A 25988-nucleotide genomic window follows, 5' to 3' on the forward strand; every position below is an offset into this window, starting at 1 on the left:
CATGATATTCAAGACTTGCGTTGCTATTTATAACTATTGCATTAATATATTTATTTAAAAGAAAAGTTGGGTAATCAAAGTATCAAAATATAAAATAAGGATAAAATAGAATAATAAATTGAAATGTTAATCAAGTATGTTTGATAAAAAAAGAAAAACAATCTATTTTCATTTACTTTTAACTAATACAGTTAAATGAAAAGGTCATGTTTATATATCTAAATTTGATTAAAACTTGGTTTTAGTTAATAGAATGGTTGATTTTTTTTTAATTTGTTCAAAAGCTAATAACATTGAATAATTTATTTGTAAACCTATCAAACTTTTTTAAAAAAATAAGATGGTTTTACTCTTTAAATAACTTAAATTTAAAATAAATTACATTCGGTTTAATCCACTAAAAAATCCCATTATTTAGGCTATGCCCAGACGATTAAAGTATGACCAGTTTATACGGCCAAATTATACATTGCATGACTACAAATTCCATGTTCCATGCAAGCTAGCCTTCTCCCTCTTCATCTCACTCTCTCTCCTTTCTCTCTTTTCTTCCTCCCTCTCTTTTTCTTTTTTTCCTTACCAATTAGTCATGCCATGCAGATACCTTTATGCATTTGTTTTAGTCCCCGTGAATATGGAAGACAAACTTTTCATAAGCACACATTTTTTTATGTACACAATATTTTTATACATGCACAACTTTTCTACACCAGTGTCATTTCTTGGTATATCTTCACAAATGATCACAAGCACAACAAAAAAAAACTTGCTATCAATATCTCAACAAATGACACTATACCCGATGACTTAATTTTCTATGAAAATATTTTTCTTGTCCAAGAAGTAAGCTCAAAGACTGGGAGTATAAATATACTTGGTCACCACGTAAGATAGAAAAAAACACAAGCTCTAGCAAAAAATCCTAGGTCTTGGACTTCATACACATGCATTAAAAGTTATAGTCATATATGACCATTAACCTCTTAACAATTTCAAGAACCACCATCAACAACCCAACAATTCTATGAACTATCATCAACCATTCAACAATTCAATGAACTATCAATAATCAATCAACAATTTTTATAACCATAATTAACCACTCAATAATTCGTAGAACATATAATTTCTGTATATTATTTTTGTATTTACTATACATTATTTTCTTCTCCTACATCTTACTAATTTAAGCATTGAAGTATCCCTTACATTTATAGAAAACTTGTTTAATAGGAAAGCTTTCAGACCAACCCAAAATTACAGTCTTAAAAAGCTTAATTCATATCTGAGGTATTTTCTTGACTTTACCAATTGTGCCATTTATAAAAAAAGTGAACAAAATATAGTTCATTATCTTTCACTCTCATCAAAATTCTTTTCACAATAGATGAAACTCCAAGACATAAGAGAATGGTTAAACTCCACATAAAAGGTACATCATCTCCCTAGGTTTCCAACAACTTTTCCATCAAGTGCATATACTTAATGATAATATCATAACTATCTAATTGCATCTTCATACTCTTTCTCCTATAAAAAATAAGCTCATATGCATCCACTGTTAAATGCACAAAAACAACTCTATTTCTCTAAGGATACAAGGCAGAATAACATGCAAGCAAGTAGGCATGAAGACACTCACACTCCTACATTTAGAAAGAGATGCAACTATCATAGAAAGCATTTCCATACTAGATGTTTTAAATGAAGATCCATTTATCTCCATCTGAAACACCATTTCTAGGAAAATACCCAGACATGAGACTAGATCAATAACTTTATGAGTTACTAAAAACAAGCAACCCCTATCAAGTTGAAGAATCTCTATTTTTTCATATAATATTGCATACTTATCTCTCCAAGATTGTGTCTCTACAAAGGCTAACTTAGAAAATTATAATGGATTCATGAAACCTAAAGAACACATACAAAATATGAGAAGTATTTTAGAGCTTGTCACACAATATAATGATCTTATATGCAAAGTTCTTTCAACAACACTTCATAGATCTACTTGTTCATGATACCATAGCCTAAAACATAGCTTTATCATCAACTTTCATGATCTAAGTGCCAAAATTATTTCATGATTTAGTATAAGTATCCCAACTAAAAAAAGCACAACTTAGCTCTTTGCCATCACACATAAAAAAAGATAAAAGCTCTAGAGCGTATATTCAAAGGTTCAATAAGAAAATTCCAATTGTAAAAAGACTACTTGAACTCATTGTTACAAAAGCTCTGATTAATAAAGTCTATAACTATTCATTACAAGAAAGGTTACATATTCTCTTTACAAAACTCTTTTATATATCAAACATACAATGGAAAACTATATCAATGTAAAAGAAGCAGGTGTAACAAAATAAGAGCATCCTCATTTCTAGCCGTATAAAACATAATCTCTCTAACATCATCATTCTCTTACCAAGACATAAAAAAGAAGCATCAAAAGACATATTTTTTATCGTCTAATAATTTATAAGCTCTTGACCGAACCTCTAGCCACTACACATACTAAGATGCTAACTACTATCAAAGAGAAAAATTATGCAATATCTTCCTACCATGAAAAGCAGTGCGAACACGAGGAACTATAATAAAGTCTTCCATTTTCATCGTGACATTAACATGACAATAAGGAATGCCACACAAAAAAAAAGATAGAAAGATTGATTGTTATGGGTTATCTCCAACAGTTTGTGAAAATAAAAGAAAAATCATATAAATAAAGAAAGGGAATTTGCACACTTGATGAGATACCTGAAATCAAATGATCTTTAGGAATTACATCTCCACTTGTATGAAAAATATTTTAAATTTTTTAATAAAAGCAATAGTTCTCTATGATCTTTAATGAAAAATCTTTATGTCTCCAACTAAAGTCTCAATAAAAAAAATATTAATGCCCCAAACAAAAAATCTTCATAACTCTAATGAAAATTTTGTTGTCTCCATTATCATAACCTGATTTTTTACCCCTATTTTTTTTTCAAAAACTATATAAAAAAATATCTTTTCAATAAATTGAAGAACCATGGATGAATTTGAAATACATTGTCAAATTAGAAAATTAATTAGGGATTTAATTAAAAAAATTAAAATTAAAAGCTAATTTGATTGAAAATTGCACAAACTAAAAACCTAAAAACTAAAGTGAAAAGGCACCAAGTTATGAGGTTTCAAGTAGGTTAGTTAAGGGTTCAATTGATAGAAAAAAGTTCTAGATTGGGACCAATTTAGACTAAAGTGAAAAATTAGCAAAATAAGGACCAAGATTAAAAAGAAAGATATGTTAAGGGATTAAACTGAGATTAAACCTAACAAAATAATGTCACTTTGATCATAAACGATGGATCATTTAATACCATCAATATAAAATCTTCAGCCTTATACAATCTTCTCTCAAATCAATTTTTTTCTCTCCAAATCCAAACCATTTTTCTCTCTAATCTAATAAGTTAATCATTGGTGAATTAAAAAAAATAGAAACAAACTTAGCTAATTTTTTTAATCCCAGCTAGCAAATTATTTGGTTTACACATATAATTTTAGGGATATGATAAGGAGAAAATCAAATCTCTAATTCAATGAGTCATTATTCATAACAACATGTTTTTAAAAAGGAATTAAAAAACTAGTACAACTCTAAATTTTTTTAGAGAAATAATACAATTAGTGGGTTACCTTGTTGGAAATAATGAAATCTGATGGGTTAGACTATTCTTAATAGCACAACCCATTTCTTTAAATATACAGGTTGCAAATATGTTTTTAGACTAAATAAATATAGCCAAGCTCATGAATAAGTCTGAATGCGTCAAACATTTAGCTTGATAAAAACATTTATAATTTCAGATCTGATTGTTGGATCATGTTTAAATTTTGTCAAATGATTCTAAATGTCTAATTTTATAAGGGAGCTAACTTACTATAACTAAATAAGTTTCAAAAAACCTTCGAATTAGACCTAAAAGATGTTATTATTTTTGCTATTTTAATTATTTTCCTTATTAATTTCATATTTTAATTACCTTGGCTATTTAGATTTAATTCAAAAGTGTGTAACCTTGCCACCGTTATTGGCAAATACTATCTTGGCTTTCTTTATCATTGTAATTACAATGAAACCTTTCTCATGACCATAATTAACTATTCCATAATTGGATTCTCTAGGCATGCTACTTTTTCGAAACTCTCTTTTTATTTAATTTTTTTTTAAAAAAAGATTTTGATCTCTCGTATTGTACATAACCCTCCCTCCTCTTATCGAACTCCACCCTAAACAAAAACAGCTTGAAGAACAGTTGAACTCCCTCGCAACTATCTTGTTCTGTTCATTAAGAATACTACAGAGACCATACAAATTATTTTAACTAAAAGAAAACAAGAACATGAACCTAAACCTGATTGCAATAGTTCCTATTAAAATTAAAAACCCACTCCAAAGCAAAGAAAGGAAATGATCCTCATTTCAATCATGCGAACCTCTCAGTTATTCCCTTATCATTGCCACTCTTCTTTCTTCAATTACAAGCCATTACTAAACCATCACATGCCTTAACGTGTAAGATGTACCATAATTCCCCTACACCACAAAACACCATATCCATCTTTCTTTCCTTGAATTTCGACTATTCGATACCCGACATGGACCCGGATCTCCTCTCAAGCAAGTTTTTTAATGAGCCGTGCAATCAGACCCGCTGATGACCGAAACCCGAAAGTAACAGCATTGGAAACACACCAACAAAACCCAGGGTCCATACCCGTTCTTCTCTCATACTCGACCTGACCCGACCCGACCCAAATCGAGGCCTTGGCAACTCATTTCCGTTAATTGCAACACTTTTATCATCCCTCCGTAGAAGCATCAAATTTCCTTGTTGAGGATCGAACCTGGACCTCACGGTGTTTCCAGTCATCATCTCGTGTCCCTTTACCCTCCTCTCGCGCCTCGATCTTTTCAACGCCACGAGAAATAACCAGTCCTTCTCGCGATATATTTTCGAAAAAATAGTTTTGGCAGCCACAGGAATCCTCGATCCCCTCTTCTCGCGGTTTACGAGAAAAATAGAGAACTGGTGTGGAGAAATTCCGATTCTCTCGCTGATTATCAACTGCAAGCCCTTGAAATTCAAAGTAGGCAAGACGACCAAATCTTACAAAAAAGAAAGCGGGCAGTGGATAGATGCTTGGAGACCAAGTAATTTTATTCTCTTAAACGACGGGTTATGGAGTCGTGTCATAGTGTTGTCAGGAGTTATAATATCTATCGATTTGTAACCCCAAATTGCCCTATAAATTTGAACAAATTTGCGAGCGTACCACTGTCTGGCTCTTCTCGCGCCGCCTTATCCTTAACAAGGAGTAGAAGGAGAAGCAGAAGAAGGGAGCTGCCGCCGTCAATGGAGACGCCACCGGATGGGTATAGAAGAAATGTGGGGATTTGTCTCGTTAATTCCTCTAAAAAGGTTGATTAACTTGAAATTGTTTATTTTATTTATTTATTTTTGGTTTTGAAATAAATTTAATTGTTGGCTTTGGGTGTAGATATTTACTGCTTTGAGGATAAACATCTCGGACACGTGGCAGATGCCTCAGGTAGTGTTGGGTATTTACGTGAGCTGATTTTAGTAAATGCTGGGATTGATGGGGGGTTAGAGGTATCAGATTTGTTCAATGAAATGATTTTATTGGACTTTAGATGTAGGGTATGAGTTTTGATGGGGTGTGGATGGGAGGAGCTGATGACCGCTTCTCTTTAGTGACTGATTTTTTGGTGTATTGCTACAGGGTGGTGCTGGTGAGGGTGAAGACCTATTGACTGCAGCCATGAGGGAATTGAGGGAATTGAGGGAAGAAACCGGTGTTACTTCAGCTGAATTTGTTGCAGAGGTGGGTTTTTATTATTATTATTTATTTTCCCCTTGTTTTAAGTGTTAGGGTTGTGTATGAGATGAACATCTAACAAATTGAAAAGGAAAGATGTGTCTTTTGCTACGTGTTTGAGTGAACTGAAATGATTTTGATATTGGATCGGATGTGTAGGCACCCTACTGGCTTACTTATGATTTTCCCCCGCAAACCAGAGAGAGACTCAGTCGTAGATGGGGTACCAATTACAAAGGTCAAACACAGAAGTGGTAAGGATACATTCTCACACAGAGAAACAAAAACAATCAGATGGATCATATCATGGAAGCTAATTTGATTGACCCAGATGTGTGTTTGTTACTCCTGACTACAGTTTTTCGTTGCTTTTAGTTTTGCTTTCATGATAACCACTGCCTTGCCTTTTGCTGCCGTTAATTCATAAATAGGAGTGATTCCATGTAATGGTTTTGAAAACAATGGTTTCTTTGAGCATCCTTTGTTATTTCGGGAACATAAATGTTGCTAAAGGGGGGCATGTCTCTGTTTCTGCCTTTGTGTACTTATCATGATTGAGTCTTTTTCTCTCTACAAATTGTCCTCGCTTAATCTCAAAATGTACCTGCTTTCTTCACGATCTCCTTTAAATAATTGCAGAAAGTATAGATCTGCCCCTTTCTGATTCTAAGACCAAGTTGCTGGATTTTTCACAAAAGTATGTCCTTTTCAATTTGTTCATGCTCGTAAAGAACTTTTGAAAACAGGTTTCTTTTCAAGTTCACTGGGAAGGAGGATGAGATAAATCTTTTGGGTGATGGAAGTGAAACTCCAGAATTTAAGGACTGGGCATGGTTGTTGCCGGAAAGAGTATTGGAGCTTGTGAGTAAAATATTACTTGGAAATATATAACCGGAAATCTATGTTTAGATGTTTGATACTTGTTTGTTCATTGAGCAGGCTGTGGATTTCAAGAAGCCAGTCTATGAACAAGTTATGAAGGTATTTGGTCCATATCTTCAGGCAGATGCGGATGAAGATAGCGCAGCACAAAATGAAACCGTGGCCGAAGTGTACGTGGAGTCAACTCCTGTGTAAATTACCTGAAATTTTAAATTCTTTACTTTCATTAGCAAATCTCATGACATAATAAACTATGGTACTTCGCTAATTTTTATCTTAATATAAGCCAACCTCAAATAGAAACGACCCCGATTTTCACTCGGCCATTTCAATGGATGGTTTTGGCTTTTGATTTAGGGCTTGAACGCGTTCCAACATGGGTCAGATCCATGCTGCTCCGAACTACCTTCTTTGTTTGCTAAAATATCTTTTATGATTATATTTACGGTAGATCTTAGAAGAGTTTATTACCCATTTTGCATTCTGCAGATGCAAAATCACTCACTGTGGTTTTACTGCCCGGCTCTTTCTGAGAACTAACAACTGCATTTCTAGATGAACTTCTCTATACTCACATAAGGGGATAGGTGCGGCCTTTTGTTTGGGCCCATGCTCAATGCAAAATAATTTCTGTAGTTCATTTTGATGAATTGATTTCATCCAAAAGGCTATTATCCAAAAAATCTAATCCCCCTGTCCTATTTATTAGTGTTATAATTACTATTTTGCCTATAAGGTCTTCTATCTTTAGCCTTTGCTTCTGGAATAAGGTTCTTTTCACCATAACATAGATGTCTTATAAGGATTGTGTGGAGTTATTTTGATAATTGTGTTTTGTTATACATAATAAATTTACTAACGTAACCCATGAATAAAATAATTCAAGATCTTTTGTATAAGAGTGTTTTTGTATTTTTATATTTTATAGAACAATTGAAGTACTATATTACTTTACAATTTGAATTTTTTTGCCTTAGTTTCAGGGGATTGGTTATAATTTCATCATGGTTTGTTTGTTAATATTGTTTAGTTCTAAGGTTATTTTTAGTTTTTGCACAAAAAACAAAAAAGTCGACATGTGCCTTGCACATGTCAACCGCTCCTCTGCATTCCAACGACGTATACGACTTGCTCTAGTGGTTGGAACCTTAATTCTACTACATCATTTGATTTATCTTTGCGTTCGTTTTCTCTTTAGGTGACACGTGCATGGTGCGTTCGTTTTCTCTTTAGGTGACACGTGCATGATGATTCGATGTGGTTTGGCTTGAAATTGGTTTTCCTTTCTTTTTTTCATTTCCTTCCTTTTCTTTTTTAGATTGCATGCTGGTCATGCAAAAATTCATATCAACCTTTTAATTTATTTTTTCTTCTGATTCAGTCTCTTTTCTTATTTGTAATTTTTATTTATTTATATTGATTATTTCAAAATTGATTTTATTTTTTATTTCATCTCTTATCATTTGATTTTTTAAATTTGATCATCATTTTTTAATTTTAATTTTTTTTGTTTTCAATCATTTTTGATTGATTTTTTTTTAATTTCATCTCTTAATATTTGTTTGATAAAAAATATTATTTTTTTTGTTTTTTTGGGTTTGTCTTCAATGAGATCATCTCAATCTTATGACCCAGATAATAAATCTGAAGGATTGGCTCGGGTCAGTTTCCATCTTTCCTTAAAGCATTTTTTTATATATAAAAAAACTTTGGTGTCTACATTGCTTTTCTATTTATAAAGTCATCACAATTTCATGTTCTAGATCATGTGTAGATCATGTGTTTAATTTATTGATCCGAGTTGGTTGTTGGGTTCGCTTGAGGTTTTTTTTTTTTTTTTTGCTTTAACAAGGTTTTTAAATTTATATTTTTAAATTCCCTTATAATAAATTTCTTCAGATAACCTGGATCTAAAAAGGGTTTTAAGATTTCATCATATTTAGGATTCTGCCAGGTAGCCAATTCATCGTCCAAAATAGGTGGTGGGTCTTCTCGGATGGAGAAGAGAAACGAGGAGTATTGAAGGAACTTATTTCTCCTTTTCTGTCTGAGTTTTCTTTTTTGGTAGCATTAGCTGTTATTTTATTTTGAGTGATGAGTTTCCATCCTCTATTTTTCTTGAAAAGATTGACCTGCTTATAACCTAGAATTTATAAATTTGTAACGCTATACGTTCTTAATCTGTAAAAAAAAAATCAATAAAAATCAGATTATTTATAAAATTATCATTATATTTTAGTTAATATATAATTAAAGGGCGTTTATATTAAATATTACATCTTTGCTATGAAATTATATATATATATATATATATATATATATATATAAAAACCCTAGCTATTCATTCTCATTCTTTTCTACTCCCCGGAATCTAAGCAACCCAAACCTCTTCAAAACTTTAAAATTTACAAATGAAGATAAAGAATTGACAACAAAGAAGTTGATTTTAGAGGAGAGTGTGGACCAGCAATAGATCCAAAAAGTTAAATTAAATAATAAATTAAACTATTTTAACTATATATATAGATATATATTATACCACAAATGAAAGGAAAATGAACGGCTAACATGGCCCCCCTCTGATTATCTATTACGTAATTCAAAATAGTAGGCAATACATGCCATTTAGGGCTTCGCACCTGTGCATTCATGCCATGGAAAACTTGGGCCTATAGATGCTGCCTTCATTGACTTGCTAGCAAAGCCAGATTCTGTTCCACATTCCCAACCACCATGCCAATTCCTCGGTCACCTTATTGTGCAGTATCTCCAGCTTCCCTCTATTTACTGGGAAATTGAGTAGCCTGCAAGAAAATGACAAGGAGGTCGGCATTCTGAGAGAGAGAGAGAGAAAAAATGACGTGGATATTTTTTCAAAATAAGTTGTCGCTGCTTTGATAGATTTCTTTGTTCCTTTTTCATGTTTTATATTTCTTAAAGAATTTTCAGAATGTCAGTGATCAGAAACTCAATAAATGCACAGTAATGCGGCTTCAAGTTACAGAAGAGGGAGTCACTACCGCAATAACCATACCCTTCTACCGACGCAATGAACTTGTTTGAGTCCTTAGTCGATCAATTGCATGCTTTATTACGTGCCTTTCTTCTATTGGCACGTTCAAGACTGCAAAAATAACAAAAAAACATGAGATGACATGCATTAAAAACCAAGAAAAAAATATATCTCAAAGCGTAATTTGCAATGTATGAGACAGGGTGTCCAATGACCACCCAGAGTCAAGGGAAAAAAAGAAGTTAATTTTTCTTCCACTCGGACAAGTTTTCCAGGACCTTACAGTTATGTCTCCGAGTATCCATAATCATAAACATCATGCTTTAAAGAGTCAAGCTATGCAGATATGAGGAGGTTTCACTCCGAAGCTTTCCAAAAATATTTTCTACTGTTAGAAATGCCCCATTATTTACGTAGCTATACATGATATCTAGCAAGACCAATATGCATAAGGAGTATTTGATTTAAAAAAGTCCAGCTGGACCTTCAATCTCTCCTCTCTACCCTTCAAATGATGCGCTCTTTTCCTTCCTTTGTTGATCGATCTACAAAAACAGAGAAACATAGAACATGGATATGGACATGAGACACCTGAGAAGCAAAATTATACCTGTAAAGAGCATATGCTTCGTGAAATATGGTCAATCTCTTCCTTATATGAATAGAGAATTTGCTGAACCTTAGCATCCCTTTGCATCCATAGTAGGACAGAAACAATGGCTTTTATCCTACTCGAGTTCCCCTTGGCATAACGGATATGATAACCAGGTAGAAGTGATGAACTATTTCCATTAATCAATGACCCCATCACGTTCAACACAAGATTGAGAAGTATGCAACTTCTATCAAACAGGAAAGAGCTAGGCAGAAGATAATAACACCATGTCTGTGTTAAGTAATATTTATCTAGTTTTATTTATTAAAGGTAGAATAATATTTTTAGTTTAACTTATATATAATTCTTTTGTATTTAGGTTAACTTAAGCACTCATAATAAACATGTTATTGAGAATTCTAGCCTCCTTTTATGTTTGATCTGAATATGTTAAGTAATATTTATCTAGTTTTATTTATTAAGGGTAGAATAATATTTTTAGTTTAACCTATATATAATTTCTTTGTATTTAGGTTAACTTAAGCACTCATAATAAACATATTATTGAGAATTCTAGCCTCCTTTTATGATTGATCTGAATTACTTTAACATGATATCAGAGCCTAGTTGATCGAACCCTTGGCTTGTTAATTTTATGAAACTCGCTACCCTTGTAGAAATCATGTTCACCAATGTCAGAGCCACTGCTCGTATCAAAATCGTTATCATCATCCACTTCATTCCCTGTAGGATGTTCCAGCACGCTCAATGCATTCCTTTGAAGCTTAACTTCAGATTTATTTTTTAAAACATCAGACATGGGTTGTTTGACCTATTAAAAGATGGAGGATGAAGATCAAGTTTTGTGCTTGCGGCTGAAGAATTAATATTTGAAACTTTATTTTAGATTCTTCAGCTTCTGCAATTTGGTATTTCTGTTCTGCCTCTGCAGTTTTTTTGGTATTTTGTTTTCTCTTCAGTTTCTGCAATTTGGTATTTCTGTTCTGTCTCTGCAATTGTTTTGGTATTTCGTCTTCTCTTCAGTTTCTGCAATTTGGTATTTGAGTTAAGTTTCTGCAAAAAAAATAAAAATTGGAGTGATATTTTGTCTTCCGCTTCTGCAAAATCTAGTATTTCGACTGTCCTTCAGCTTCTGCAATTTGGTATTTCTATCTGTCTCTGCAATTGTTTTGGTATTTCATCTTCTCTTCAATTTCTGCAATTTGGTATCAGCTTCTGCAATTTGGTATTTCTGTTCTGTCTTTGCAATTATTTTGGTATTTCTTCTTTTCTTCAGTTTCTGCAATTTGGTATCAGCTTCTGTAATTTGGTATTTTTGTTCTGTCTCTGCAATTGTTTTGATATTTCATCTTCTCTTCAGTTTCTGCAATTTGGTATCAGCTTCTGCAATTTGGTATTTCTGTTCTGTCTCTACAATTGTTTTGGTATTTCGTCTTCTCTTCAGTTTCTGCAATTTGGTATTTGAGTTAAGTTTCTGCAAGAAAAATAAAAAATTTGGAGTGATATTTTGTCTTCCGCTTCTGCAAAATCTGGTATTTCGACTTTTCTTCAGCTTCTGTCATGGCATCTACTACCAAAGAGATTGTTTTGTTACGTTGGTTACTTGCTGATATGAGAGTTTTCTTTTCTCATCCTACTCCTATGAATTATGACAACCAGAGTTCTATTCAAATTGCTCACAACTCGGTTTTTATGAGCGAACTAAGCACATTGAGATCGATTGTCATCTTACTCGTCATCATCTCAAGCATGACACCATTACTTTGCTTTTTGTTCATTCTTCCTTGCAGATTGCAGATTTCTTTACCAAGACGCATTCCATATCTCGTTTTTGTCTTCTAGTTGGCAAACTCTCGATGCTTGTAAATGTCGTATCGTGAGTTTGAGGGGAAATGTTAAGTAATATTTATCTAGTTTTATTTATTAAGGGTAGAATAGTATTTTTAGTTTAACCTATATATAATTTCTTTGTATTTAGGTTAACTTAAGCACTCATAATAAACATGTTATTGAGAATTCTAGCCTCCTTTTATGTTTGATCTGAATATGTTAAGTAATATTTATCTAGTTTTATTTATTAAGGGTAGAATAATATTTTTAGTTTAACCTATATATAATTTCTTTATATTTAGGTTAACTTAAGCACTCATAATAAACATGTTATTGAGAATTCTAGCCTCCTTTTATGTTTGATCTGAATTACTTTAACAGTCTGTTCATGAAGGGAGCCCGTGCTTTCATCAACATCTTCTGGAACACACTGTAGAAAAGTGAAATATTTATCATTTCAATTGCTAAAAAATCATTGAGAGGGTTGCTTGAGGTTTATGAGCAAATTCATAAAATTTAGTGCAAAATAAGAAAGAATAAATCCCCAGCCCACAACATAAGGAAAAGGGAAGTCTAAGATAGATAAAACTTCACTGTGAGCATGCAAACAACTGCTAAAATGCATCTTGTTCCATGAAACCTGGAAATTAAATGAAGAGATTCCTGGCCAATAAATACTCCATCCTCATTGAAAAATTTAAGGCCATTGTATACATAACCATGAGAAATGATCAAAGATCTATGCCATAAAGAAACCAGCACAGTTTCAAAAGCATCCCAGTTCCCACCAAAAAAGTGTACAGGAAACAAGATCCAATATCATTGACTTCACAAAGACCTAGGTTGCTAAGGTCAAGACTCAAGATACATACAGCTGCACTTTAAAAAAAAAACCAAATTAATATCGTCTTGCAAGACTTATTTATTGATAAGTCAACATCAAAAATCCTAATGACAACCCAGCTCTTTTTTTCTCTCTCAAAAAAGAAAGAAAGAAAAAATAATGATGCCAGCAGCACTCCAAAAGAAAAACAGACATTGATACAAATACAGCAAGAAAAGAGGAAGGTCTTAGTAAAGAAGGAGGAGAATCAGGACAGTTGTTGAATAGTAGAAATACTTACATGTGCAACATCAATGAGATATGCTGAAAGGACATTACTTAAAGAGCAAATACTTCGTTCGGAAAGTCTTGTTGGCTTAGTGTCCAGCGCAATAAGCATTCTGAGCATAGCACAACAATTGTCCAGAGGTGGTTCTAATGACTGAAAAAATGAATAACCCATCGTGAGTCAAGCAAAAAAGATATTGTAAACAGCATTCTACCTTTTTGTTGTGTTCTTTTTGAAATAAAAAAGATTTTGTCCGACAGAAACCTCAGAAACCAAAAAAAAAAGGACCATCCATGTAAATAACATAATTGCGTAAAAGTCAATCAACTTACCATCTGCTCTAGTATTACTTTCTCTGGCATTGCAAAAACAATAGAATTGTCACCCATCTGTGACAGGCATGAGCAAACAATATTGGTTAGTGATTTAAAAGTTCCACGATTTGAAGTCTCCATGTTGTTCTCTATTGCAGGAAAAATATTTTCTGCAGACATAAATCTCCTTGTCAAATACAAACTACATAAACCATTGATCCAAAATTACTTGCCAAGGGAGAAATCATTCTGAATTTACCAGGAAAAACCTTTAAAACGTGAAACCAAAGTGATGAAAAAGCTAATGTGGTCAGAAATCTGAACATGGCCAGCTTTGAACGCTGAATGCAAAACCTCTATGATCCAGAATAACATAAATGGATCCAACTCATGACCTGCAATGTATCAGAAAAGAAGATTTGAAATAAACAAGCTTATTAACAGTCAGAACTTAGTTTTCTCTTTCACAAGTATTAGGTCCTACTTTAAAGTTTAATGCTTACAACAACTATCTAAAAGCAAAAACATTTCTTAAAAACCTCATGAAGGAGGAATAAAGGATCAAATAGACAATGTATTTACACAATGACTACTCCATAGTCCATTATAATGGGAAGAAATGGTGAAGGAAAATGTCGTCTTCATTGAATTGCAAATTGTCTACTAAACTGTCATTTCAAAATAAGTTATTCAATAGGAGCTAAATCAGTGGAAAACATTATGTGCAAGGTTTCATGCAGAAGTCTTTTTATTGACCCCGCAATGAAAACTGTTGCACCTCAGGAGACATTAGACACGACAACAGTGGCAGAAGCAAGCACGAGTTCAGATGTTGGTTCCATGCTAAAAGTAGCAATATAAATTTTGGTGGAAAAGAATCATTAAATATAAAGTTAAGTAATGCAACATCTTGAAAGTTCATTTGAAGTCCACCAAAACTGGTTTATATTAGTTCCAAAATGAGGCATCAATTAGGTGAAAGCTAAAGGAAATTAGGGACTACAGTGAGGGGAGAAACGCACTTACACAAGCAGCAAGAAGCAATTGACTTCAGCAAAGTTGAATCCAGTTGAGAAAAATAATCAAGACAACAGATAGAGAGTTCTTGAGAATCCCTGTCAAGCCTTAAGAAAGGACCATAACATATGTTCCCTGCTCAACAGAAAACGAATATGACAATGACCCAAGTAATGGACCCCCCATGGCCTTGTAACCAAACATGAAATTTATTGGGAAATATCAGCAATAACCTTCATCTTGATATGTGCTGTAGAACTCTTTCAGTAAGCATTGCATTTCGTCATATAACAATGAACATTGCCCCAGGCGAAGTAGAAGATGCAGCACAACCTGTGAGGAAGACAGCAAAAAAAGTTGACCAAGTTTATGCATTAACTGAGCTGCCTACGGAGTTGATTACAAGAAGAAAAGATAAACCTAAATATTGATGACATGAGTTGTGAAGATTTCATCTTCAACAACTACTCAAAATACGATGGGTGCTTGTCACCTAGCAGGACAAGCAACGTAGGCAGCTCTCTTATCCAAGTAATCTGATAGTCAAATAGTTCTGAATCACTGACATCTGTGCACAGTAGATCTTCTCTCTGAAAAATTCCAAAAGGTATTATTTGAGAGATTCAGTCATTTTTTTGTAGAAATAGCCAAGCACAGACAAAAATGATGAGAATATCTTCCAAGGAGGCAAAGAATAAGCTCTCTGATGCTAAGGAGTTGAACATACAGAAATGATCATTTCTTCAATGGCAGCAAGGCAAGCCAATTTTACTGATGACTCTGGACTGCAATCCTGGAATGTCTTTGTAAATGCCTGCAACAAAGATATGATTGTTTAACATCTTCATTACCAGATCTTACGGTTCTCTCAGGAAGCTGTAGAGTTTTGATGAGAAAAATCTATAACCAGGAACCACGACAGTGACAAAAGACAATATCATAAAGCAAGAGAAACATCAGCCAGTATAATTTACTGAAGACAAATTAGCATGCAATTCTTAAAGCATGAGTCAAAACTGGAGAAGGCGACGATGCTTCCAATTTCCAATCACCTGTGACACATGTTTTGGGATAAAAGGAATCAGTGTCGATATCTGCTTTTCTCGAATTGCTTTGCCAGATCGCATGCAACTGCAGCTCTGAAAGAAAAAAAAGGATGCAACAAATCAACAAGAAGTGTATAAAGGCGCTTCCACATCATTTAGAAGTATTCTTTTTTGTAAATATCAGAAAAATCTCCCGGAAAGGTAGTGCAACTCAAGGCGCTTTCATAATATGAGAGTCCAAATAATTTTTTAAATGATATCGTGTATTGAAATTACTGTAGAGACTAGTTTAAATCAGTAAATTTTCTGCAAATGTGAGTTCCTTGGTTTTAAATCATACTCGGGATTAGCAGCTATGAAGTTCCAACTTAATCACTGAAGTATATAGTGTTGTTTTAACAAGAGTTTTTTTCTCATTCTGCGCAAACAACCACAAGACTACTCCCGAAGACCCACTCCAGTTTTTACAGAACTCGGAAATGCTCCAGCAAAGGGTCTCAGATTTTCAAGAAAAAATGATGCTCCAGAAAATTTAGTCTAAAAGTTCAGAGAAATGCTTATTACTTCTGAATGAAAAAAATGAAAAAATCAGTGTGATACATTTTAGCTTTGTAACTAATTATATTACCCGCGTGATGTCGTGATGTCGTGGGTTAATTTTTTTTGTATAAAAAATATTAAAAAAATCTAAGATCTAAAAGCGTTAAGTTTTTTTTAAAGTTATACCCAAGAGTCTTGGGTGTGGCTACAACGTTTGATTCAAGTGTAATATTTATAATATTAATAATAACATTAAACTTGCATGATCTAAGTTTAAGTGGGTTTTTCTGCAACACCGGACCTAAGAGCCTTAGATGTGAGTCTGGCTGTAAGGTCGTGTCATAAAAGTGTGATAATTAAATAGATTAATTAAAAAGAAAAAAAAGTAAAAGGAAGAAAAAAACTAATGAAAAAAAAAGGAAAAAAATAAATTAACTGAGTTAACCCTTCAAACCAGGTTAATCTGTCAAACTTTGGATTCGTGTCATGAAAGTTTGATAACTAAACAAAAAAAAATGACGGGTTAACACAGAATTAACTAGGCTAATCCATCAAATCAGGTTAACCCGTTAAACACGGGATCCGTGTCATAAAAGTTTGATAACTAAATAGAAAAAAATTGAACATTAACAAACTAAATTAAATAAAAAAAATAATTAAAAAGAAAAAAAAAACAAACAAAAAGGCATCATCCTTTTCACTGTGGACTGCATTGTGCAGTCCATAGTTAAAGGCATAAAAACAATAGAAAAGCAAAAAGACAAAAAAAACTAAAGGCACTAAATAGAAAAAAAAATTAATATTGATGAAATAAATTAAATAAAAATAAAAAAGAAAAGAAAAAAAACTTATAATAAGAAAAAAACCAATGAAGAAAAATAAAAAAAATCTAAATTTACTGGGTTAACCCGTCAAACCTTAGATCCGTGTCATGAAAGTCTGATAACTAAATAGAAAAAAAAATTAATATCAACAAACTAAATAAAAAACAATTAAAAAGAAAAAAAAGAAGGCATTAACCTTTTCACTGTGGACTACACTGTGCAATCCACAGTGAAAGATATAAAAATAAATAAATAAAAAAGCAACAAAAATTACTAAAAGCATTGGTCTTTTCACTGTGCACTGCATACAATATTAAAAAATAAAATCGGAAGAACAAAACTAATGAGGAAAAAGAAAAAAAAATCTGAATCAACTGGATTAACCCGTCAAATTGGTTAACCTGTCAAACCTGGAATTCATGTCATGAAAGTGTGATAACTAAATAAAAAAAAATTAATATTAATGAAATAAATTTTAAAAAAAGATTAACTAAAAAGGAAAAAGCAAAGAGAAAAAAAAAACTACAGGAAGAAAAAAACTAATGAAGAAAAAAAACTGAACCAATTGGGTTAACCCGTCAAACCTGGGATCCGTGTCGTGAAAATCTGATAATTAAACAGAAAAAATTTAATATTAAGAAACTAAATTAAAAAAATAATTAAAAAACAAACAAAAAAAACTAAAGGCATGAACTTTTTCACTATGGATTGCACTATGCAGTCCACAGTAAAAGGCTTAAAAAGAAAAAGAGAATAAAAAGACAAAGGCACACGCCATGGGTTAATTTTTTTTCTTGCATAAAAAATATCAAAAAAGACTAAGATCTAAAAGTATTAGGTCTTTTTGCAAAGATATGCCCAAGAGCTTTTGGTCTTACTGCAACGCTTAACCCAAGAGTAATATTTATAATATTAATAATAATATTAAACTTACATTACTCAAGTTTAAGTGAGTCTGCCTGCAACACCGGACCCAAGAGCCTTGGATGTGGGTCTGGCTGCAAGGTCGTATCATAAAAGTGTGATAATTAAATAGAGTAATTAAAAAAAACAAAGGAAAAAAAACCAACATAAAGAAAAAAAACTAAGGAAGAAAAAGAAAAAAATCTGAATTAACTGGGTTAACCCTTCAAACCAAGTTAACCCGTCAAATCTGGGATTCGCGTCATGAAAGTTTGATAACTAAATAAAAAAAAATTGACGGGTTAACCCAGAATTAACTTGGTTAACTTGTCAAGCCTGGGATACGTGTCATGAAAGTCTAATAATTAAATAGAAATAAATTTAACATTAATAAACTAAACTAAATAAATAAAATTAATTAAAAAGAAAAAAAGCAAATAAAAAATTCTGGGTTAACTCGTCAAACTAAGTTAACCCGTCAAACCCGGGATCGTTGTCATGAAAGTCTGATAACTAAATAAAAAAATTAACATTAACAAACTAATTTAAACAAAAAAAATTCATTAAAATAAAAAAACACAAAAAAAAAACAAAAAAAAAACCCATAAAAGTATAAAAAAACTGAAAAAAAAAAAAACAGTTCAACATTTTATTGTGGACTGTATGATGAAACACTTAATAGTTTTAGTTTATTGTTAATGGTGGCACCTTAAAGGTAGGTCTGACTTTTTCCTGCCATCCGAAATGAAGTATCAGCAAACATGATGCGATTAAAGTGACCAAGACTTCTAAGTCCTAAGTTCTACTATAAAATAATTTTGAATAAGGAAAGGAACATATTAATTTGAATTATATGGTCCAACAAATGTTTCCTAAATTGAGATCTTTTCTGCAAATTCAAGGAGTATAGGAGACACACAGGAAGCACACCTTTACAAGCAACATATACTCTACAAATGTCAGAAATTCTTCTAATAAGTCAGCAAGTGGACAGATCCATTCACTTAAGTGCATGAATATTTCTGTAATTACAATGTTCAAGATAACATATTTGTCATCATCCTGCCAAGCAAGCAAACAGCAAAAGTTAAGGCATATGAGCTACTATAACTGCAACTATAGTTACAAAGATATTTTTGAAGAAAAGCTTCCTTGTGAAAAGAAGAAAACAGGAAGTTACTGCAGGTGAATATACTCAGTAAAAAGTGTTTGAAATAGAGGAAACCATGGGATGGAAAAACATTTTGAGTTATATTTCCACTTGTTTGGTTGAGAAGAAATAGAAGCGAGGATGTAGAAAGAAGAGGCAATAAACTTTTCTTAAGGTTCCCCATATCTTATCCATCAGTAGGAGCAGAAAGCCTAAATGAAAAACAGAGAAGATATACTAGGACACAAAGCCATACCTTTTCTAAAATGCAATGTATTGGACTGAGGGGAAACACAACTAGCAACTTCTTCAACAGTACCGATGAGAAACTTTGATCAAGAGGTTGTGATTTAGGATGGCCTTGCAGAACCCCATGGATAAAGAACGAGACTCCAATGTCTGTGCTCCGAAGTATGTTAAGCATGCAATCAAATGATTGTGCATCTAGTGAGTCATGAAGTATTGGGAGAAAATCTTGGAAGCAACTAACTAAAACTGGTACAATATCTTTCAGCTTCTTGATGATGACAGAATATTCTGCACAAACAAAGACAAAACAATACAAGGTAATGGCTTGCCACATTTACTATAACAGAATAAATTACATTAGGGTTATAACACAAACAAAGGACATTTGAAGGTTACATAGTTGCGCATTGAATGTTGAAAATAAGCTATTCAACCATAATTATTTTTTATAAAAAAATGAATGGATTTCTCCTATAGCATGGCATTGAGAAACTAACAAGCAAAATAAAAAATAGCTACTATTGCTAAAAATTAAGTTAAATCGAACATAAAATTTTCTGGTGCAAAGTTAAGCATGTTATTTAAACAGTAACATAAACATATTTCCATGGCAGAAACAGTTGAATGCTGGTAGCAATGAGCTTGTCACTCTAAAGAAGTGGGGGCAAGGTGTTTAGACATACCTGCAAATACTATATATAGGCACATCAGGCTCAAAAGCATGCAATGTTTTTTTGCTCAGGGACACTCTATGAAATTGAAAAAGGTGTAATCAGAAACCATTAGGCAAATCGAAGGCAAGAGACTTAGCAAATGGGCATTATATTACAAACAACATAACACAATTAGACATAATAATAATCAATCCCTAAAGTTGTACTTTAAAACTATAAATTTACATTTCAATATGAAGAAGAGAATCTGTTTATCGGCGTATTCATTCCATCCTCAATGCATACCATAGGGATATAAAGTGCATGAGGGCGTCTCGGAATAACAAGTTAACCAAAGCTCCAGAACCATGTCAATAAGTCACCAATTCTATGAGATATGTACTGTATTGACCATGCTATTGTGCAAGATAAGAAATCTCAAGGGCCAGCAGAGATTCACTATGAGGGTCATCACCCAAAATCTTCCATGTGTTTGCAAAAATAATAAATTATCTGTGTCTATCTAATCATGTTTTTATATGTGATCCAAAAGCCAACTACAAATATTTATAATATAATTTCACTAGAGTTCCTGTTTTCATAAACTGTCAACTGATTCGTGTATGACCTTCAATATTCGATGCAGTTTAAACTGCTTATACAAATAAAAGATCCATACCACTGTTACGATGAACTCAAGAATCTGTCATAGACCACTAGTGCTTAAAACTTCTGCTACTATGACCACAATATAACAATTGGAAAATTACATAACTATCTTCCAGAGTATGATGGCACAATCATGCATGGCTGAGTGTGAAATATGACCAGACAGTTTGTACCCAACAGAAATTTTACCAAAATCACTAGGATATAAAAAGGAAAACAAATGAATTTTGCAAGTGATTCTCAAAGAGCACCTTCACAAGCAGGTTAACATCTTTTACTAGATGGCAACAGTAAGAAGCATCTCACCAAACCAGCAAGAGTATTTTTCAGCTTGCCTTTGTCTTCTAAATAGAATTGGTTCTTCCATAGAATATCTTTATAATTTTGAAGTATCTATTAACGACACATTGGCAGAAAAAAAAGCATAAAAATGCAAATAGAAAAGAACGATAACCATGTCAAGTAAAGTTTATAATGTATCATTTTGATGGCAAGTATGCATTTAGGAATAACATTCTTTTAATTCATATAAAATTATTAATCTATGAGATTATTTGACAACTCAACAACATATATTTTGCATGAACCTAAAATGACAGCATCTACCAAACCATAAAAGGAGAGAATCAGGAATATTCAAAAGGTAAGAAACTCATCAAAGATTTAATGAAAAGAAGGATATCCAATAAGGCCTGATCCAGTAAGCAGCCACAACACCATATTACAAGCTCATGATATTATGTTGCACCGTGCCACATGAAAATCCCTCCATTGCAGTTTTGTTTCGAACAACATTATGGTCAGGATTTGGACCCTTATTCACATTCCACTAGCCATCGTGAATAAAAATAAAAGGTAGCACAAACACAAAACAAGTGGATTCTCAAACACCAAGAATAAAGAAATGAACTCTAATCATCTAAATAATATGAACAAATGAAGATACCTTTTCAGCATACGAGAAAAATAAAGGTGGATGATACTGAACAGCGTGATCAAAAAATTTGAACGCCATAAGCCGAACGTCAATTGCTAAATGCATCATTGCATTAAAAATATAGGCCATCATTAACGAAGTGGCAGGTCCTTGATTATCCTGGCCAAACAGGGATAAAGAAATAATGTCAAAGGATGGGATAAATTAATGGTGATAAAGAGTGATAAAATAGCAATGAAACTGACAGAATGCCTCATTATAATGAGAAATGACCAGCAACAAAAAAAAAGAAAGGTAATTGGAAACACAAAACATTGCAACCTTTTGACTCTGTTGTTGTACAGGATACATTTGATTGAAAAGAAAATTGCAAATCTCTAATCTCATCAAATCAAAAGTAGAACTAATATCTTCTGATAAAAAAAAATAGTGAAATTTCTTTATCCCCTAGTCCTAAACTCCATTTACCAGTCCACCCTCCAACAGAAACTGATAACCACCACTCCTATAAGCAATATTCTGGCTAGATATTGAATCATACAAGCAACTATGCCGCTAGGTGATTCTATTAACGTTTCAAAGCTCACTAATGGAAGATTGGGAGAAAAAAATAAGCCCCCGGTTATTTTTTAAATTGAAAACTCTTTGAAGAATCCTTCTTTCTTATTTTAAACAATTACTATATGAAGCTATATCCAAGAACCAAAGACAAATTTATTCAGGCATTTTGATTATGCCAATCTTTAGATGAAATTTCCAGTCTGTGTCAAGTCTTTGAAATTGAAAGACACTACAACTAATATTAATAACTGATCAATATGAGTGCATAATCTTAGGAATGATGTTTAATATGGTTCATTCCTTTTACTGCTTTCCATCTAGTGACTGCTCTTAAGATTCAAACATGAGGGCTTGTGCTTTACCAATTATCATTAGGAGTACACTAATAATCATATAGCCGAAAATCTTCCTTGTTTTTTTTTTCTATCATTGGATTACAAAAAAACCATTAACATCATGATGACGATCGGTAGCTACATGCTCTTATGATAACCGATAAGAAAAAGAAATGCAAATCTAAAACATTAAAAAAGAAAAGCCATACCAACAACAGACAAAACTTCGAATGTTTATAGAATATAATTTATTGAGCCAACGCTGAAACGTGTCTTTATAGATTAAAAGCGTCCAAGCAGCCACCCTGCATAAACATGCAAGAAAGAAAATGACAAATTACCTCTTTGTAGCCTGCTAAAATCACTGACTTAAGAAGTTGGTATAGGTTTTCTCGAACAGTTTTATCATCATCACTTATCCGTTCACGTAGTTTTTCTATAACAGCATATCTGTGCAATTTAAGCTATACTTGAGGAATAAATCCTTCATACCCATCAAGGCACTTCAATAGGAATAGAAAAAAGAGACTCTTGTCAACATCACCATTTCCAACAAACGCAAGATAATAAGTGCAGAGGCTAAAACGTATACCATAAAAATAATCATGAAGGAACAAACAGTTAAGTAGCTACCAGATAAGTTCAATAAAAGCATTTTTATGAATAAACAGTTTCTTTGTCTTTTAATTACAAAGCTAAAACTCTTAAGGGAAACCTTTCATTCTAACGGAATGTGAAAATATCTACAAGAAAGTACCTTTACGGACTATGGCATTCTGATGGGACGTGTGTTGAAGAAGCTCTTTCAAAGTCAAGTCTTTCTTGTCCACAGCTAAACCCGCTTTCTCCGATGCCACGCTCTGTTCCGGAAGAACAATTGCTACTCGTAACACACACAAAGAAACTTCCATTAGTAACATTACTTCATTAAAAGCACCAAATGTTAAGAAGAAGCCAAATGGAAGGATACACACACACACACACACACACACACACACCTTTAGATTTAATTTCTGTGTTAGTAGTATTCTTAGAAGGTGGCAATTTACTGCTGATCTTTCGTTTTATTTTCTACGAAATTAACAAGAAAAAAAAAATGAACAATTCAAGTTCCCAAGCCATGAAATTTAGAAAAAGAAAGAAACTGGTAGAAAAAAACCCTTAGTTTGAAGTCGATACCGCGCTTTTGCTGCTTCTTGGAAGAACCCTTAGTTTTTGCCATTTTCACTACAAATTACAGGGTGGAAAAAAAAGAGTGTACGCATTAGAATTACGGTTCTTTTAACCGATAATAAATTCAAATTGAGAATATAATTCAGAAGTAATGAATTGAGAATAAAATTTACTTACTAGAGAAATAGAAGCTGCGAAAACAAAGAAAAACAATTACTGAGATTTTGGAGCACAGAAAAAGGTAGTAGGTTTTTTAGGGTTTCAATATCGATGCGATTTTGGTACTAAAAGTTTTTTTTTATTATTATTATTATATATTATTTTAATGTACTAATATAAAAAAAAATTAAAAAAAAATTATTTTAATATATTTCTAAACAAAAAACATTTAATTTTAATCATCACTATTACCACAATCTCAAACATATTCTTAGAGCCACCGCTAAACAGGAAGGGAAGGAGAATTAGATCCACTCCGGTTTTAGTTTAACTCTGCCCCGATTCTAACCCGTGTTTTACAGTACTATACAGTAGTATTTGTTTTTTAAAAAAATCTTTAATCTTTTGAGAGATAACAAATAAACCCAAGCAAATAGGGTTTTAAGGAGTTCTTTGGTTGTATTTAAAAAAATTAATATTTTTTAGTTTTAATTTTTTTTTTGTTTTCTTATTGTTTTGATGAGCTGATGTTAAAGATAAATTTAAAAAAAAAAACTATTATTTTAATGCATTTTCAAACTAAAAACATTTTAAAAAATAATATTAACCACACTCTCAAATATAAAGTAAAACAATGTTTTTTTATGTAGCTCTGGACTTAGATTAATTGTGGATTGTGTTAATAAAATTATGATTTTACCCCTCATGTCTTAAGAATTCAGAGTAGTTGGGTTTTTTTTTAATTATTTGAACAATCAAAATATAAAAAAAATCCCTTAAAACTAAACTATATAGACCTAAATATCATACAGGGGGTTTTTTACCTTTTTAACTTCAAATGGGCGATTAAATTATTGGAATGCACTTGAGGAAAAAAACTAGCTTTAATTAAGGGTTATTTTCATTTTTTAACCTTTTTTTTGTTATTATTAGATGGGATCAGGTATATATTTATACTTTAATATTTAATAAATATTAAAAAATGAGCTTACGCATGTGTTCCACGTGTCAACATGTAAAGGATTGTCTCGATCTCCAAGTTATGTATGCAACATCGCTTAATGGCCAAACAACAGTGCACAAATCCTCTTGGTAGCCCCTCCATGCCTAGACGGTGTGTGTCCTGAACAGACATCAGGTTTGGCACTAAAAGCCCTTTGTTTTTTTTTCCTTCTTCTCTCTTCTCCTTGTTTTTTACGTGTCTTGCCTTCAAATTTTCAAAGTTACTTGTCAATTTGTTTTGTTTTCGAATTTGGTCTTTGTTTTCTTGGTTTCTAATTTTTATCCTTGGCTCTTTTATAAAGTTATGATTATTTTTTTAATTTCATCATTCAATTCGAATTTGTCTTGCATTATATTATCCACTTTGATCCTCATTATTTTGATTTTTGATTTTTTTCTTGACCTTTCTGTGCAATTTTTATTGGTTTTTAATCTCATCCCTCAATCAAAATTTATGGTGCATTATTTTTTTGCAATTTGATCCTCATTATTTTAATTTTTATCCTTTTATTAGTTTTCTTTTTTTTTCGATTTCACCCTTCAATTGAATTTTTTTTGTTTTCCTCTAATTTATTTTTATTTTGATTTTTATCCTCATTTTTCTAATTCTTTTTTTATCCTTTTATGTAGTTAATTTTTTTTTAATTTTATCCTTAAACATTTAATTTGTTGGGGATTGTGTTTACAGCTTTTTTATCCTTTTGTGTAATTTATTTTTTTCCCCAATTTCCCCAGATGAATAGTGCTTCTAATCTGATGACCCAGGTCATCGGTTTGAAAAGTTAACATGGATCGACATCTTTTCTTTGGCTTATTTTCTTTTCTGATTTTATCGTTTAACATTATTTTTTCAAAAAAATATCTTTGTAGTTTTCTTCAATTTCTTTTATGTTTGCTTATCCTGATGTCATGGCTTAGGCCATGAGTTTTGTAGATTAATTCAGGTTGTCTTACCCATTATTACCTAGGTTACATGTTTATCCTACTATCTGGGGTTAACTCGGGTTATTTTTTCATGTCTGGTTTTGTTTAATTTTGTACTTTTAAAAGTTTTTTTTCAAGTTATCGTGATCGATTTTTCTAATTTTGTTGGTTTACTATCATCACCTAC

At 32.3% G+C, this 25988-nt stretch overlaps 2 protein-coding genes across 2 annotated transcripts; one reads left to right on the forward strand and one right to left on the reverse strand.

The window, feature by feature from the left end:
- The first annotated feature begins 4942 nt into the window (after window positions 1–4942).
- Window positions 4943–7077, forward strand: LOC133688547 (nudix hydrolase 26, chloroplastic-like). Its single transcript, XM_062108056.1, has 6 exons — window positions 4943–5474; window positions 5554–5604; window positions 5797–5898; window positions 6052–6146; window positions 6639–6753; window positions 6832–7077. The coding sequence occupies exons 1-6, from the start codon at window positions 5235–5237 to the stop codon at window positions 6967–6969; spliced, it is 741 nt and encodes a 246-aa protein (XP_061964040.1). The 5' UTR covers window positions 4943–5234; the 3' UTR covers window positions 6970–7077.
- A 3210-nt stretch (window positions 7078–10287) lies between these two features.
- Window positions 10288–23765, reverse strand: LOC133688459 (uncharacterized). The gene is made up of 20 exons (XM_062107949.1): window positions 23723–23765; window positions 23301–23423; window positions 22885–22979; window positions 21657–21806; window positions 21459–21539; window positions 21022–21103; window positions 19396–19676; window positions 18920–19051; window positions 15729–15815; window positions 15404–15490; window positions 15180–15266; window positions 14910–15009; window positions 14686–14811; window positions 13929–14054; window positions 13678–13829; window positions 13358–13498; window positions 12607–12663; window positions 11045–11214; window positions 10398–10569; window positions 10288–10332 (listed from the first exon to the last, which is right to left on the reverse strand). Exons 1-20 carry the CDS (start codon window positions 23763–23765, stop codon window positions 10288–10290), a joined length of 2337 nt encoding a protein of 778 aa, XP_061963933.1.
- Window positions 23766–25988: the final 2223 nt, after the last annotated feature.

The sequence above is a fragment of the Populus nigra genome, chromosome 3 (assembly GCF_951802175.1).
Source record: "Populus nigra chromosome 3, ddPopNigr1.1, whole genome shotgun sequence".
Taxonomy (NCBI): domain Eukaryota; kingdom Viridiplantae; phylum Streptophyta; class Magnoliopsida; order Malpighiales; family Salicaceae; genus Populus; species Populus nigra.

Bases quoted from the DNA above. Each gene is read 5' to 3' on its own strand.
- LOC133688459 (XM_062107949.1), bottom strand. From the start codon at position 23,765: ATGGCAAAAACTAAGGGTTCTTCCAAGAAGCAGCAAAAGCGCG. The intron at 19,677-21,021 runs GTTTGGTGAGAT...TTGTTTGTGCAG, and splicing joins GCTGAAAAATACTCTTGCTG to AATATTCTGTCATCATCAAG. The intron at 15,816-18,919 runs GTGTGCTTCCTG...TTTTTCTTTCAG, and splicing joins AGTATATGTTGCTTGTAAAG to AGCTGCAGTTGCATGCGATC.
- LOC133688547 (XM_062108056.1), top strand. From the start codon at position 5,235: ATGGAGTCGTGTCATAGTGTTGTCAGGAGTTATAATATCTATCGATTT. The intron at 5,475-5,553 runs GTTGATTAACTT...CTTTGGGTGTAG, and splicing joins TCGTTAATTCCTCTAAAAAG to ATATTTACTGCTTTGAGGAT. The intron at 6,147-6,638 runs GTAAGGATACAT...TTTTGAAAACAG, and splicing joins AAAGGTCAAACACAGAAGTG to GTTTCTTTTCAAGTTCACTG.